The sequence below is a fragment of the Hippocampus comes genome, unplaced genomic scaffold (assembly GCF_001891065.2).
Source record: "Hippocampus comes isolate QL1 unplaced genomic scaffold, H_comes_QL1_v1.1 scaffold176, whole genome shotgun sequence".
In the NCBI taxonomy this organism is placed as follows: Eukaryota; Metazoa; Chordata; class Actinopteri; order Syngnathiformes; family Syngnathidae; genus Hippocampus; species Hippocampus comes.
This window is the reverse complement of record NW_017805826.1, coordinates 1,751,530-1,764,169: the sequence shown is the minus strand read 5'-3', so window position 1 is coordinate 1,764,169 and position 12,640 is coordinate 1,751,530. Positions and strand designations below refer to the sequence as shown.

Below are 12,640 nucleotides of genomic sequence, written 5' to 3'. Positions count from 1 at the left end.
AAAATTGGCATGCCGATTCCTGAATTGCAGTCAGTTTTATTTTTAGCATATTAAGTTTTTTATTCCATATCTTACCCTCCACATTGTTGCGTGGTTAACAAAGTCCTCATTCGCCCTGCAACTGCCTGATGATAATCGAAGCGTAGTTCACCTTTTGGCTTTAGTCTGCTTGATGAGTTCCAGGCCCTGCTGTGACTCTGAACATGTTAAGGCTAATGACAACGGACGGATGTTCAGGAAGCATCTATCAATCTTCTTCTTCAGTGGGTCTTCACAAAGATGCCTGCTCAGCATCCTCTAAATTGTGGTTTAGCTAAATTATATTGTAATACATTAAATGTCTTCAAAGCGCAATTAACACTTTCAACTTTGTTTGATGTGTGTCTGTTTCTCTGCCTAATGCTACATGCAGCGCTGTACAGTACAGGGACACCAATACAAGATGCGTATCATAAAACAATGATCGAGAATTTTGAGATTAATGAATTGCGTAAAATGTCGCTACCTCACATTTACACTAAGGTCAGGTATTTTTCAAACTCGGTTCTATCACCCTCCCAGCCAGTCGGTGGCTGTTGCCGGGCAACAGAGAGTGCTGCTTTGCTGGCAAGATCAAGCATGTGCACACATAATACCCATAGAGGACTCAATTTCCCACACGGCTGAGCGGCAGTGTGAATTGGAAGCTAATGGCAGAAAAATCACATAGCATAAAATTAACATAACAGCGTAAAAACAAAAAGAAAGGAATAATCAAAATATGTACAGATATCATCATTTGAACAGATCGATTCAACAATGGGAAACATGTAATGAGACATTGTTCTACTTTGTCACATCAGTGTACTCTACGTCATCCAGTCGTGCAACAAGCGCCTGTCACGCTCAGCCAGATGCTCTGCTGCTCCAGGAAGGAAATGCAACGCGGAAAGGGTTAAAATCAGGAGGGAGACGCCAAATGACTGCAAGTCAGTGTGGATGAGAGAGGAAAGACAAGCACAAACGAGCGCTCTCACGATAATGCGGGCTACTGTATTCCTGAAATGAGTGCGCACCGCTTGCCATTCATCCGCATGTTATTCCTTTTCCTGCAGTCTGACTGATCTCGTTTGCTAAATTCACTGGAGCCTCAGCTCAAATTGCTCCTCTGCATGTGTTCACCCGCACTTCAGGTGGCACCTCCAAGCAGAGAGAGAGGGAGACGGAGACTCGACCAGGACGTGAAAGAGTGACTAAACTGTTTTGGTTTGTTTGTCAAAGAATGAATTTAAGCAACGGTGTCAGTGGACAGAACCGAAATGATGCAAGCTGGGAAGATACGAAGAGACCCGTGAAGCTCTCTACTCCGACGAGGAAGCCTCAACCTGTGAGTTATATGCTTTCGGTGTTTGTTGTTTTTCCTTTACCCCATTTTGCAACCTGTGGATGCATCCGCATTAACGAGTACAACGTACATCGCTTGCAAAATGCATCACGTCATCTTTGGCATGAATATACCATCGTGGATGAGTACGTAAAAGATAACGATTGGATCTCAAATATTTGATTTTTCACAACAACTTGAAACTACTCAACACAAAGGGCAAAGGGCTCTTTTCTATCAGCCAAACTCTAAATCAATAAATCAGATAAATGTTAACAGTGTTGACGTTTGGGCATTGTGGTATGTGCCCTTTGCTGAGGGGATGAAGTGTTTTGTGTCACAGTCACACTGTTGCTGCCAACTCTGTAATAACAAATGACTCTTGGCCGTAGCAGCTTGAGGAATGACGATGGCCTGCCTACTTTGTCACAATGTTTCATGCACTACTGCTTAGGACTTGAATCTTAAGTTAATTAAATAAGGTGAGAATTTCATAGACAGTCGATGCAGTTGACCAGTAGGGGGCGGTCACTCAGTACAACTACTTCGTGACTGTACTTGAGCCTTTTCAGGCATCTGTGCTTTTACTGTAACTGCTCATATTTCAAAACAGATCACTGTACGTTTTACCCCTCACTTTGTCAAAATCGGTTTGTTCTATTTTCCAACGTCTGCGGATGCCATGACGTAAAAAGACGTATTCTAAACAGGAGGAGGCAAAGTTATCCGCGATTGATATCTTGATAATAGGTACTGTACACATCTGACAAAATGTATTTTTACTTTTTTGCTAAAGTACATTTCAGATTCTGTACTTTTTTGTCTTTTGACTAGTAGAATCTGTGTGTCTACTTTGATCGGAGTCGTTTTTTTTTTTTTAACACAAATACCTCTTATACTCGAAGTACAGAGAGGAAGTACTTTTGCCACCTGCGCAGTTGTCAACAGAGAAACAAACTCATGTGCTTGGCCCATTTCTCAGCCCAAACCCGAGAATGCCATCACCATCGCCGTGTCGTCGCGGGTGCTCTTCAACATGGAACGTGAGCAGCAGATCTACGAGCGGCAAGGCATGGAGGAGTATCTCAAGTACCAGCTGGAGCATGAAAGTGAGCCTTTCAGTCCTGGTCCTGCCTTCTCCTTCGTCAAGGTCAGCGAGAGCCCAGGATGAGGCAGCAAAAATGACTGTTGTGCATCGATCAGGTCAAACACAGACTGATGTGTTTAGGGTGGAAATAAGGGGCTCTACCATTTGCATTTTGTGGCAGTTGGTATAGTTCGAATGTGAGGCAGACTGGAAAATAGAAAACAGAGCTCAATTTATACGTAATAGAGTTCCTCCGAAATGTCATTTGCGTGCTTGTCATCCTGCTGCTGTAACAAACCAACCAACTGCAATCGAAACAAAAATATTGCCACCGCTTGAAATATCATTTATTTCTTCTTCGGTTTATTACATTGGAATGCTTGAGTAGATTGTGAAGGGGGTCGGGGTAATGCACCTTTTTGGATAAGAATAAAAACATTTGCCACCTACGTAATAATTCAGCCATCACAAACATCTCAGTATGCCAAAAAAAAAAAAAAGAGCCTTTAACCCGCCCCCACAAAGTGTTTTAACACGCTGCTTCGTGCATCAGGGGGTGGTGAAGAAAAATCAGGATGAAAGAACAAACAGACAAGTGCAGCCCACCCAATGATTCAGGAGGTTTGTTGATTTTGATCTTAAATGTGACATTGGTGGTGTTCCCAGGCTCTGGAGGCTGTCAACAACCGACTGCGGGAGCTTTACCCACAGAGCGAGGAGCTGTTTGACGTGGTGCTCGTGACAAACAACCACGCATACGTGGGCCTCCGGCTCATCCATACCCGCACCGCTTGCCATTCATCCGCATGTTATTCCTTTTCCTGCAGTCTGATTGATCTCGTTTGCTAAATTCACTGGAGCCTCAGCTCAAATTGCTCCTCTGCATGTGTTCACCCGCACTTCAGGTGGCACCTCCAAGCAGAGAGAGAGGGAGACGGAGACTCGACCAGGACGTGAAAGAGTGACTAAACTGTTTTGGTTTGTTTGTCAAAGAATGAATTTAAGCAACGGTGTCAGTGGACAGAACCGAAATGATGCAAGCTGGGAAGATACGAAGAGACCCGTGAAGCTCTCTACTCCGACGAGGAAGCCTCAACCTGTGAGTTATATGCTTCCGGTGTTTGTTGTTTTTCCTTTACCCCATTTTGCAACCTGTGGATGCATCCGCATTAACGAGTACAACGTACATCGCTTGCAAAATGCATCACGTCATCTTTGGCATGAATATACCATCGTGGATGAGTACGTAAAAGATAACGATTGGATCTCAAATATTTGATTTTTCACAACAACTTGAAACTACTCAACACAAAGGGCAAAGGGCTCTTTTCTATCAGCCAAACTCTAAATCAATAAATCAGATAAATGTTAACAGTGTTGACGTTTGGGCATTGTGGTATGTGCCCTTTGCTGAGGGGATGAAGTGTTTTGTGTCACAGTCACACTGTTGCTGCCAACTCTGTAATAACAAATGACTCTTGGCCGTAGCAGCTTGAGGAATGACGATGGCCTGCCTACTTTGTCACAATGTTTCATGCACTACTGCTTAGGACTTGAATCTTACGTTAATTAAATAAGGTGAGAATTTCATAGACAGTCGATGCAGTTGACCAGTAGGGGGCGGTCACTCAGTACAACTACTTCGTGACTGTACTTGAGCCTTTTCAGGCATCTGTGCTTTTACTGTAACTGCTCATATTTCAAAACAGATCACTGTACGTTTTACCCCTCACTTTGTCAAAATCGGTTTGTTCTATTTTCCAACGTCTGCGGATGCCATGACGTAAAAAGACGTATTCTAAACAGGAGGAGGCAAAGTTATCCGCGATTGATATCTTGATAATAGGTACTGTACACATCTGACAATATGTATTTTTACTTTTTTGCTAAAGTACATTTCAGATTCTGTACTTTTTTGTCTTTTGACTAGTAGAATCTGTGTGTCTACTTTGATCGGAGTCGTTTTTTTTTTTTTAACACAAATACCTCTTATACTCGAAGTACAGAGAGGAAGTACTTTTGCCACCTGCGCAGTTGTCAACAGAGAAACAAACTCATGTGCTTGGCCCATTTCTCAGCCCAAACCCGAGAATGCCATCACCATCGCCGTGTCGTCGCGGGTGCTCTTCAACATGGAACGTGAGCAGCAGATCTACGAGCGGCAAGGCATGGAGGAGTATCTCAAGTACCAGCTGGAGCATGAAAGTGAGCCTTTCAGTCCTGGTCCTGCCTTCTCCTTCGTCAAGGTCAGCGAGAGCCCAGGATGAGGCAGCAAAAATGACTGTTGTGCATCGATCAGGTCAAACACAGACTGATGTGTTTAGGGTGGAAATAAGGGGCTCTACCATTTGCATTTTGTGGCAGTTGGTATAGTTCGAATGTGAGGCAGACTGGAAAATAGAAAACAGAGCTCAATTTATACGTAATAGAGTTCCTCCGAAATGTCATTTGCGTGCTTGTCATCCTGCTGCTGTAACAAACCAACCAACTGCAATCGAAACAAAAATATTGCCACCGCTTGAAATATCATTTATTTCTTCTTCGGTTTATTACATTGGAATGCTTGAGTAGATTGTGAAGGGGGTCGGGGTAATGCACCTTTTTGGATAAGAATAAGAACATTTGCCACCTACGTAATAATTCTGCCATCACAAACATCTCAGTATGCCAAAAAAAAAAAAAAGAGCCTTTAACCCGCCCCCACAAAGTGTTTTAACACGCTGCTTCGTGCATCAGGGGGTGGTGAAGAAAAATCAGGATGAAAGAACAAACAGACAAGTGCAGCCCACCCAATGATTCAGGAGGTTTGTTGATTTTGATCTTAAATGTGACATTGGTGGTGTTCCCAGGCTCTGGAGGCTGTCAACAACCGACTGCGGGAGCTTTACCCACAGAGCGAGGAGCTGTTTGACGTGGTGCTCGTGACAAACAACCACGCATACGTGGGCCTCCGGCTCATCCATACCATCAACCATCATCGTGAGTTACAAGCCACACCATACGCGACACACACACACACACACACACACATGCACGCACGCACGCACGCACGCACGCGCGCACACACACACACACACACACACACACACACACACACACACTAACGGGTTTTTACTTTATACTTTAACTCTCTGTAGTGTTTCTGTGACACACCGAATTATTCGGAAGTTACGTCTCTTCTTTTCTTAAATGTAATACTTGCTGCCCGCTCAGAATCCTTCCACTCTGATGCCACGACCCTGTGTTTGCAAGTATGTGTGTGCGCAGGAAGTCACAACCCAACATCCTCTGTTTAAGGAAGGAAGAGGAAAGAAAGGGAAAACATGGGTCTGGATTTTCATTTTGTGGCGCAAAACATTTTAAATCCCTCAACGACCAATTCCCAGTTTACTGTTTGTTTAAAATGAAATCTTTCTCATGGTCCACACACTAAATAATGCAACCCAAGAGAATATGGGACCCCCACAGCCATTAATCACTGGTGTAATCAGGCAGAGTGGAGAAAAAAATTCACAGCTCTCAACATATTTGGCTCTGTGATATCCGTTACAGTCGAAACCCAGCCGCTGGGGAGCAGTGCCCTCCCCTGGGGGTACACTGTTCAAGCCCGAAGAAATGGGGAGGGTTGCGTCAGGAAGGGCATCCGGCGTAAAACTTTTGCCAAGACGGACATGCGAGTTGATAGGGCGGTTTGCAGGGACGGATGGGAATTAGTGACTCGCTGTGGCGACCCCTGAAAAGGGAGGAGCCGAAAGGGGAAGAAGAAGAAGAAGATATCCGTTACAGTCGAGGGCTTACGTGGTTGTTAAAAATGGAGAAACCAAATGAAGGAAGGTAAGGTAGGAGTGCAGGATGTAGAGGAAAAAATGGAAATTCCTAAAAAAAAAAAAGCAAATAATGTTCATGGAATCATCAAAAATATCTTATTAACAAAGCCCTCACACCTCACACACACACACACACACACACACACACACACACACACACACACACACACACACACAGGACTGAAACACTCTCTCATGCTTCTGAAATGTTCTCACACAGCCTACTTGAGATGTTTTTTTCTGCTCACATGCACGACTGAAACGCTCTTATGCGCACAACTCAAACATACACACAACATAAACACGACCCAAATATTCTCATACATACACCACTTTTTTTGGCTCACATGCAGTATTGAAACGCTGTCACGCTCTCCGATATACTCTTGAAATTCACGCTTCCACATGCACACCACGAACACACGCGCGCACCCGACTGCTTTCACACACCCGACTGAATTCTTTTTTTCACTCACATAAATTACAGAAATGCTCTTACACATCCTATTTTAACACTCTACACAGCCAAGATAACTTTTATCTTCCCCAGAATTTTCCCCTGATCGGTACTTGCCTTTTTTTTTTTTAAATAGCAGTTTCTATGGACGAATTCCCTGAATGACTTCAGCTCTCCAACTACTTCACTGAAATGTTCTTATACTGTATATACTTATAAACAATCTCAGACATAAAACTGAAATGCGCATTTCATTCGTGTGTATGAGAGCGTTTCAAGAGTGCATGTACAAAGGTTTCACTAAATCACATCTTTTCGGTTTGATTCTATTTTAGACTTACTCATCGAGCGCTTCTGTATGACTGGAGGAAACAGCCCGATAGGTTACTTGAAGGCTTACCACACGAACTTGTACCTTTCTGCTGACTCTGCCAAGGTGCGAGAATGGGAAACATGTAATGAGACATTGTTCTACTTTGTCACATCAGTGTACTTACTCTACGTCATCCAGTCGTGCAACAAGCGCCTGTCACGCTCAGCCAGATGCTCTGCTGCTCCAGGAAGGAAATGCAACGCGGAAAGGGTTAAAATCAGGAGGGAGACGCCAAATGACTGCAAGTCAGTGTGGATGAGAGAGGAAAGACAAGCACAAACGAGCGCTCTCACGATAATGCGGGATACTGTATTCCTGAAATGAGTGCGCACCGCTTGCCATTCATCCGCATGTTATTCCTTTTCCTGCAGTCTGATTGATCTCGTTTGCTAAATTCACTGGAGCCTCAGCTCAAATTGCTCCTCTGCATGTGTTCACCCGCACTTCAGGTGGCACCTCCAAGCAGAGAGAGAGGGAGACGGAGACTCGACCAGGACGTGAAAGAGTGACTAAACTGTTTTGGTTTGTTTGTCAAAGAATGAATTTAAGCAACGGTGTCAGTGGACAGAACCGAAATGATGCAAGCTGGGAAGATACGAAGAGACCCGTGAAGCTCTCTACTCCGACGAGGAAGCCTCAACCTGTGAGTTATATGCTTCCGGTGTTTGTTGTTTTTCCTTTACCCCATTTTGCAACCTGTGGATGCATCCGCATTAACGAGTACAACGTACATCGCTTGCAAAATGCATCACGTCATCTTTGGCATGAATATACCATCGTGGATGAGTACGTAAAAGATAACGATTGGATCTCAAATATTTGATTTTTCACAACAACTTGAAACTACTCAACACAAAGGGCAAAGGGCTCTTTTCTATCAGCCAAACTCTAAATCAATAAATCAGATAAATGTTAACAGTGTTGACGTTTGGGCATTGTGGTATGTGCCCTTTGCTGAGGGGATGAAGTGTTTTGTGTCACAGTCACACTGTTGCTGCCAACTCTGTAATAACAAATGACTCTTGGCCGTAGCAGCTTGAGGAATGACGATGGCCTGCCTACTTTGTCACAATGTTTCATGCACTACTGCTTAGGACTTGAATCTTACGTTAATTAAATAAGGTGAGAATTTCATAGACAGTCGATGCAGTTGACCAGTAGGGGGCGGTCACTCAGTACAACTACTTCGTGACTGTACTTGAGCCTTTTCAGGCATCTGTGCTTTTACTGTAACTGCTCATATTTCAAAACAGATCACTGTACGTTTTACCCCTCACTTTGTCAAAATCGGTTTGTTCTATTTTCCAACGTCTGCGGATGCCATGACGTAAAAAGACGTATTCTAAACAGGAGGAGGCAAAGTTATCCGCGATTGATATCTTGATAATAGGTACTGTACACATCTGACAATATGTATTTTTACTTTTTTGCTAAAGTACATTTCAGATTCTGTACTTTTTTGTCTTTTGACTAGTAGAATCTGTGTGTCTACTTTGATCGGAGTCGTTTTTTTTTTTTTAACACAAATACCTGTTATACTCGAAGTACAGAGAGGAAGTACTTTTGCCACCTGCGCAGTTGTCAACAGAGAAACAAACTCATGTGCTTGGCCCATTTCTCAGCCCAAACCCGAGAATGCCATCACCATCGCCGTGTCGTCGCGGGTGCTCTTCAACATGGAACGTGAGCAGCAGATCTACGAGCGGCAAGGCATGGAGGAGTATCTCAAGTACCAGCGGGAGCATGAAAGTGAGCCTTTCAGTCCTGGTCCTGCCTTCTCCTTCGTCAAGGTCAGCGAGAGCCCAGGATGAGGCAGCAAAAATGACTGTTGTTAAGCTAAAAAAAAAAAAGTAAACAGTAACGCTGACTGAGATGGCCGACGAATAGCGACAACATGGATGTTAAAATTGCCTTAATGTGGACTTGGAAGGTTTTTCGCTCAATAGCAACAATGTGGACATCGTAGGACTGGTCAGAAAGTGGACGTAGCTTTATTTGGATGGCAACAATGTACACGTACAAAGTCCAAATAGCCTTAAATTGGACATTGAAAAATTTCATCGAATAGCACAACGTGGGTATCAATGTAAAAATTGTCTTAAAGTGGACATGCAACGTATTCATCAAATTACAACAATGTGGTGATCCTTTTACAGAAAGAATCTTAGAATTTAGAACTTGTTCCCATTTGACTCATTTAGTCATTTACTCATTTATTCATTTCTTTTATTATTCACAGGAGTGTGATAGAGAAAGAAAGGCAGTTGTCAGAACTGGGGCGGGTGGAGGCCAGTGAGTGTGTGAGAGAGAGGAAGACAGAGAGAACGAGAGAGGGAGACTTTGTTGAAGTCCACCTGCCATATCCAATGCCGCCTTGAGGGGAAACTCCCAGTCTGGTTACATTATCCCCCGTGACCCGGACGCAAACACACGAGGCCCTTTCACTGCCTGCTCTGTGCCTTGTGGCGCCCTGCCGCCACGCTTGTTAAAAACACCTCAGCTAGCTTAGCTTTGTTAGCTGCGTATCAGGACATTAAAACAGTGCCAATTCACTGCGGCGCCCCCTAAGGTTGTCTTTTAATGCCGTTTTGTGTATTTTGTGTATTGATAAGCTCAAAGGCGCCCACTGTCCGACGAAAACCAAAATATCTCACCTCAAGGCAAACGATGCTGTCATCCACATCATAGTGTGTACCCCCACCCCCCCCGACCTTACAGAAAAGCCTTTAATACATCACAAAAGAAAATGACTGTGGTTCCATAATCTTTTCCTTCCGACGCTTTCCCAAAGGTCTTTGAGCCCTGAGTGATGCAATTCATAAAACCATGTGCTGAAGAAGCATTTTAAAAGGCAGAAATTAATCCGCACGCACATTTACCATCGTGGCTCACCCGCTCCTTCCGCACCAGAGCATTAAAGCGGCGCCGTTTTAAAACAGGCTTACTCACATGTATTTAACAGAACTACTTTCATGTGTTTAAAAAAACAATATTCAGGCTTTCAAAGTCTTCTACCTTTGTTTAGTTGGGGGGGGTTGTTTTTATTTTTTATTTTTTTACGAAGTCAAATTTTCCTGTTCTATTGTTAGATCACTTTGCTTGAATTTAGTCATATGTTCCTTTTTCCATCTTGTTTTTGCAGTGTAATGTGTGCACTCACATACCCGAATTTGATGACCGTGCCTCATCCCCTCTTATCTTAAGCTCATGTTTCATTTATTATAAAGCCTATGAGCGTATATCTTATTAACAAAGCCCTCACACCTCACACACACACACACACACACACACACACACACACACACACACACACACACACACACACACACACACACACACACACAGGACTGAAACACTCTCTCATGCTTCTGAAATGTTCTCACACAGCCTACTTGAGATGTTTTTTTCTGCTCACATGCACGACTGAAACGCTCTTATGCGCACAACTCAAACATACACACAACATAAACACGACCCAAATATTCTCATACATACACCACTTTTTTTGGCTCACATGCAGTATTGAAACGCTGTCACGCTCTCCGATATACTCTTGAAATTCACGCTTCCACATGCACACCACGAACACACGCGCGCACCCGACTGCTTTCACACACCCGACTGAATTCTTTTTTTCACTCACATAAATTACAGAAATGCTCTTACACATCCTATTTTAACACTCTACACAGCCAAGATAACTTTTATCTTCCCCAGAATTTTCCCCTGATCGGTACTTGCCTTTTTTTTTTTTTAACACAAATACCTGTTATACTCGAAGTACAGAGAGGAAGTACTTTTGCCACCTGCGCAGTTGTCAACAGAGAAACAAACTCATGTGCTTGGCCCATTTCTCAGCCCAAACCCGAGAATGCCATCACCATCGCCGTGTCGTCGCGGGTGCTCTTCAACATGGAACGTGAGCAGCAGATCTACGAGCGGCAAGGCATGGAGGAGTATCTCAAGTACCAGCTGGAGCATGAAAGTGAGCCTTTCAGTCCTGGTCCTGCCTTCTCCTTCGTCAAGGTCAGCGAGAGCCCAGGATGAGGCAGCAAAAATGACTGTTGTGCATCGATCAGGTCAAACACAGACTGATGTGTTTAGGGTGGAAATAAGGGGCTCTACCATTTGCATTTTGTGGCAGTTGGTATAGTTCGAATGTGAGGCAGACTGGAAAATAGAAAACAGAGCTCAATTTATACGTAATAGAGTTCCTCCGAAATGTCATTTGCGTGCTTGTCATCCTGCTGCTGTAACAAACCAACCAACTGCAATCGAAACAAAAATATTGCCACCGCTTGAAATATCATTTATTTCTTCTTCGGTTTATTACATTGGAATGCTTGAGTAGATTGTGAAGGGGGTCGGGGTAATGCACCTTTTTGGATAAGAATAAGAACATTTGCCACCTACGTAATAATTCAGCCATCACAAACATCTCAGTATGCCAAAAAAAAAAAAAAAAGAGCCTTTAACCCGCCCCCACAAAGTGTTTTAACACGCTGCTTCGTGCATCAGGGGGTGGTGAAGAAAAATCAGGATGAAAGAACAAACAGACAAGTGCAGCCCACCCAATGATTCAGGAGGTTTGTTGATTTTGATCTTAAATGTGACATTGGTGGTGTTCCCAGGCTCTGGAGGCTGTCAACAACCGACTGCGGGAGCTTTACCCACAGAGCGAGGAGCTGTTTGACGTGGTGCTCGTGACAAACAACCACGCATACGTGGGCCTCCGGCTCATCCATACCATCAACCATCATCGTGAGTTACAAGCCACACCATACGCGACACACACACACACACACACACACGCACGCACGCACGCACGCACGCACGCGCGCACACACACACACACACACACACACACACACACACACACACACTAACGGGTTTTTACTTTATACTTTAACTCTCTGTAGTGTTTCTGTGACACACCGAATTATTCGGAAGTTACGTCTCTTCTTTTCTTAAATGTAATACTTGCTGCCCGCTCAGAATCCTTCCACTCTGATGCCACGACCCTGTGTTTGCAAGTATGTGTGTGCGCAGGAAGTCACAACCCAACATCCTCTGTTTAAGGAAGGAAGAGGAAAGAAAGGGAAAACATGGGTCTGGATTTTCATTTTGTGGCGCAAAACATTTTAAATCCCTCAACGACCAATTCCCAGTTTACTGTTTGTTTAAAATGAAATCTTTCTCATGGTCCACACACTAAATAATGCAACCCAAGAGAATATGGGACCCCCACAGCCATTAATCACTGGTGTAATCAGGCAGAGTGGAGAAAAAAATTCACAGCTCTCAACATATTTGGCTCTGTGATATCCGTTACAGTCGAAACCCAGCCGCTGGGGAGCAGTGCCCTCCCCTGGGGGTACACTGTTCAAGCCCGAAGAAATGGGGAGGGTTGCGTCAGGAAGGGCATCCGGCGTAAAACTTTTGCCAAGACGGACATGCGAGTTGATAGGGCGGTTTGCAGGGACGGATGGGAATTAGTGACTCGCTGTGGCGACCCCTGAAAAGGGAGGAGCCG

The 12,640-nt window shown here is 44.1% G+C and overlaps 2 protein-coding genes across 4 annotated transcripts in view; both read left to right on the top strand.

Annotated features, from left to right (window-relative positions):
• Positions 1 to 685: 685 nt before the first annotated feature.
• LOC109526086 (cytosolic 5'-nucleotidase 1A-like) lies at positions 686 to 3,299 on the top strand. The gene is made up of 3 exons (XM_019887109.1): positions 686 to 1,366; positions 2,346 to 2,513; positions 3,117 to 3,299. The coding sequence occupies exons 1-3, from the start codon at positions 1,262 to 1,264 to the stop codon at positions 3,297 to 3,299; spliced, it is 456 nt and encodes a 151-aa protein (XP_019742668.1). The 5' UTR covers positions 686 to 1,261.
• The window catches only part of LOC109526117 (cytosolic 5'-nucleotidase 1A-like), an 11,145-nt gene continuing 1,743 nt past the window's right edge, over positions 3,239 to 12,640 (top strand). The window contains exons 1-4 of one of the 3 annotated variants that reach the window (XM_019887180.1): positions 3,239 to 3,549; positions 4,529 to 4,696; positions 5,300 to 5,429; positions 7,070 to 7,170. In XM_019887180.1, the coding sequence (XP_019742739.1) occupies positions 3,445 to 3,549; positions 4,529 to 4,696; positions 5,300 to 5,429; positions 7,070 to 7,170 (504 nt within the window). In that variant the 5' untranslated portion in view covers positions 3,239 to 3,444. Of the gene's footprint in view, positions 3,550 to 4,528; positions 4,697 to 5,299; positions 5,430 to 7,069; positions 7,171 to 7,246; positions 7,751 to 8,729; positions 8,898 to 11,738; positions 11,869 to 12,640 lie in introns of those variants that run through there. The other 2 variants (XM_019887181.1, XM_019887179.1) reach the window with 2 other exon arrangements.